The 2,409-nt window shown below is 45.7% G+C and overlaps 1 protein-coding gene across 1 annotated transcript; it reads right to left on the bottom strand.

The window, feature by feature from the left end:
• Positions 1 to 208: 208 nt before the first annotated feature.
• On the bottom strand, positions 209 to 2,375 carry LOC121965640 (scavenger receptor cysteine-rich type 1 protein M130-like). The gene is made up of 5 exons (XM_042515774.1): positions 2,274 to 2,375; positions 1,893 to 2,189; positions 1,105 to 1,413; positions 720 to 1,013; positions 209 to 515 (listed from the first exon to the last, which is right to left on the bottom strand). Exons 2-5 carry the CDS (start codon positions 2,137 to 2,139, stop codon positions 493 to 495), a joined length of 873 nt encoding a protein of 290 aa, XP_042371708.1. The 5' UTR covers positions 2,140 to 2,189; positions 2,274 to 2,375; the 3' UTR covers positions 209 to 492.
• Between the last annotated feature and the right edge of the window lie 34 nt (positions 2,376 to 2,409).

The following is a 2,409-nucleotide window of genomic DNA, read 5'->3' as shown; positions in this document are numbered from 1 at the left end:
TTACATCACACTGACATTTAATACACTCTAACATGTTATTCATTTCGGATGACTTCTGACATGTTTCCAACAATAACTTCATCATCTGCAGATTTCTCTGTTCTGTTGCTTCTGTACCACAAAGCCACTTCACAGGGCACCTCTAGCACACTTGGTGCCGTGAGCGATGGAGTTGGCATGTCAGCGTGTTCTGGTGGAAACCCAAAACACAAGTCTGAACTTGAATGTGACCATAATATGAGAGCTTTAAGTGAGATATCGGAGGACTTGTTCCACCTCTGCTTGTCTACAATGACAAAGTGAAAACCAGTGCAGGACTATGGAAGAGGGAGAGAGGAGCCGAGTGATTGTTTGGGGCCAGTTCCCGTTAAATGTATTCTGTTGTCCCTCCAGCGGCTCCAGCGGACGGTGAGGTGACAGCGGGGGTCATTGTAGCTGATATTATTCTCAGCCACTCTGTCATTACTAGCTGCCATGGAAACATTAGCCACCTCAGTTAATGGAAAGTGCCAATCCTGATTCAAAATGAAGATGACAAGGCTGTTAGTGATGTCTGCATAACGTTAACTTGTAGCCCGTCGTACATCAGCAGCTGATTCACTGAGGCAGCAGCTCATCAGACTCCATCATATCTGGAGACAGTCTGCTGCATCTGTGAGTCAACCTGAGGATATTACTGTCAGAGACGATGTCACTGATGATGTCACTGATGGGCTTACCTGAGCAGGTGACATCTGTCTTGTAGGAACTGGAAAATGGTGCAGCACACTCCCTCAGAGAGAATCCAGACTGAAGACAGTGAGAACTGATTTCCCACATAGGTCTGTATGTGGGCACCTGATTTACCCGTCCCACAGACACAGCAGAGCCACAGTCGAGTTCTCTGCACATAACTGCTGCATCTATCAGGGTCAATGACCATCGAATGTCACTCACTGGTCTCCATTTTCCCAGATGTTTCACCTCCAGTGTTCCTGCACAGCGACTGTCTCCTCCCACCAACCTGACCGGCTCTGAACAGAAAGCAGAGTCGTCAGTAAAAGAATAAAGTGAGTTTCATGAGAACAGAAATGAAGCAAATGAAAGCTGCAGCTCCTCTTCTACCTGAGCAGGTGAGTCCAGCATCTCTGCCACCTGAGCAGGTGTTTCTCTCTGAGCTTCTACAGTCCAGCAGAGCAGACTCGTGGCCTTCACACTGGAACTCTTTGGTCCACTTTGGAGCCTCCACTTCTCCATAGAGCGCCCCCTGGAGGACCGAAGGAGCCCCACAGCCGAGCTCCCTGCAGACCACCTCTGCATCCTGCAGGTCAAAGCCAGCTTCACACACTGAGGACCACCTCTGGTTAGTCTGGTCAGACCTCACCTCCAGTCTGCCTGAGCACAGACTGGTCCCATTAAGCAGCCTGACAGAGTCTGGAGAGATAGAAGAAGATAAAATCGAGAGAGAGAAAAGACACCAGACACAAAATAAAAAGACGTCATCAAACAACAAGTCAGTGATTCAAACTGGACTCAGAACAATTCCAACATCAGTTCATCATGAACAACAGGACACATCTTTAAAACACCATAGACTGCAGCTACTTTCATGGTTTTTATTCATTTTATTTCACTTCTGGTTAGATGCTGAACTGCATTTCATCTTCTCAGCTCTTGTATTTTATTCAGTGACACTAAAGTTGAATCTAATGTGATTTATTATTAACTAAATCAGTACAGTATAAATTACAACCTGCAACGATCATTTTCAAATTACTGCTTTTGTTCTGTCACCAAATAATAGATTTAGAGTCTGAGACCAAAGATTGCTCATTAACTCCATTATATCTCACGTCAAACCATTAGAGAGACATCAGCGTCAACAGTGACTTCGTCTCTCTCTCTGTTCTTACCTAGACAGGTGAGATTCAGGACGTAGTCAGAGGAATCTGATGTTGCACAGTCCTTCAGAGCAGATCCAGACTTAACACAGTCAGAGCTGATGATCCACACAGGTCTTTTTGAGGACTCCTCTCCCCGTCTTACAGAAACTGGAGGACCACAGTCCAGTTCTCTACAGACAGGAGCTGTTGCCTCCAGAGCTGAGTCCTGATCAAAGTACTTGCCTTTCACTGGTCTCCATTCTCCCAGATGTTTCATCTCCAGTGTTCCTGCACAGCGACGGTCTCCTCCCACCAACCTGACAGACTCTGTCAAAGACGTGAAGTTAATGAAGAAACTGTCTGTTGATTCTGCTTTAATGGTTCTTTATCTCTCTTTTCATCTCTGTTTACCTGTTGAGGTGTGTGTTCCTTCAGCCTGAAGTCCTGAAGAGAAAATCAGAGGATAACCATCAGTTTAAGGCAGCGTGATTGCTAAGTAGGTATGCTATGCTAACAAGTAAACTTGCCACTAGGTGAGAATATTGTT

The sequence above is a fragment of the Plectropomus leopardus genome, unplaced genomic scaffold, assembly GCF_008729295.1.
Source record: "Plectropomus leopardus isolate mb unplaced genomic scaffold, YSFRI_Pleo_2.0 unplaced_scaffold21006, whole genome shotgun sequence".
Taxonomy (NCBI): Eukaryota; Metazoa; Chordata; class Actinopteri; order Perciformes; family Serranidae; genus Plectropomus; species Plectropomus leopardus.
The sequence above is the reverse complement of the archived record's forward strand: the minus strand, read 5'-3'. Positions and strand labels throughout refer to the sequence as shown.

What these genes read in the sequence shown, in the direction of transcription:
- LOC121965640 (XM_042515774.1), bottom strand. Translation starts at nt 2,139, where the DNA reads ATGAAACATCTGGGAGAATGGAGACCAGTGAAAGGCAAGTACTTTGAT. An exon ending in TGCTGGACTCACCTGCTCAG is followed by an intron (nt 1,014 to 1,104) that starts GTAGAAGAGGAG and finishes CTTTCTGTTCAG; the next exon opens with AGCCGGTCAGGTTGGTGGGA. An exon ending in GACAGATGTCACCTGCTCAG is followed by an intron (nt 516 to 719) that starts GTAAGCCCATCA and finishes ATTTTGAATCAG; the next exon opens with GATTGGCACTTTCCATTAAC.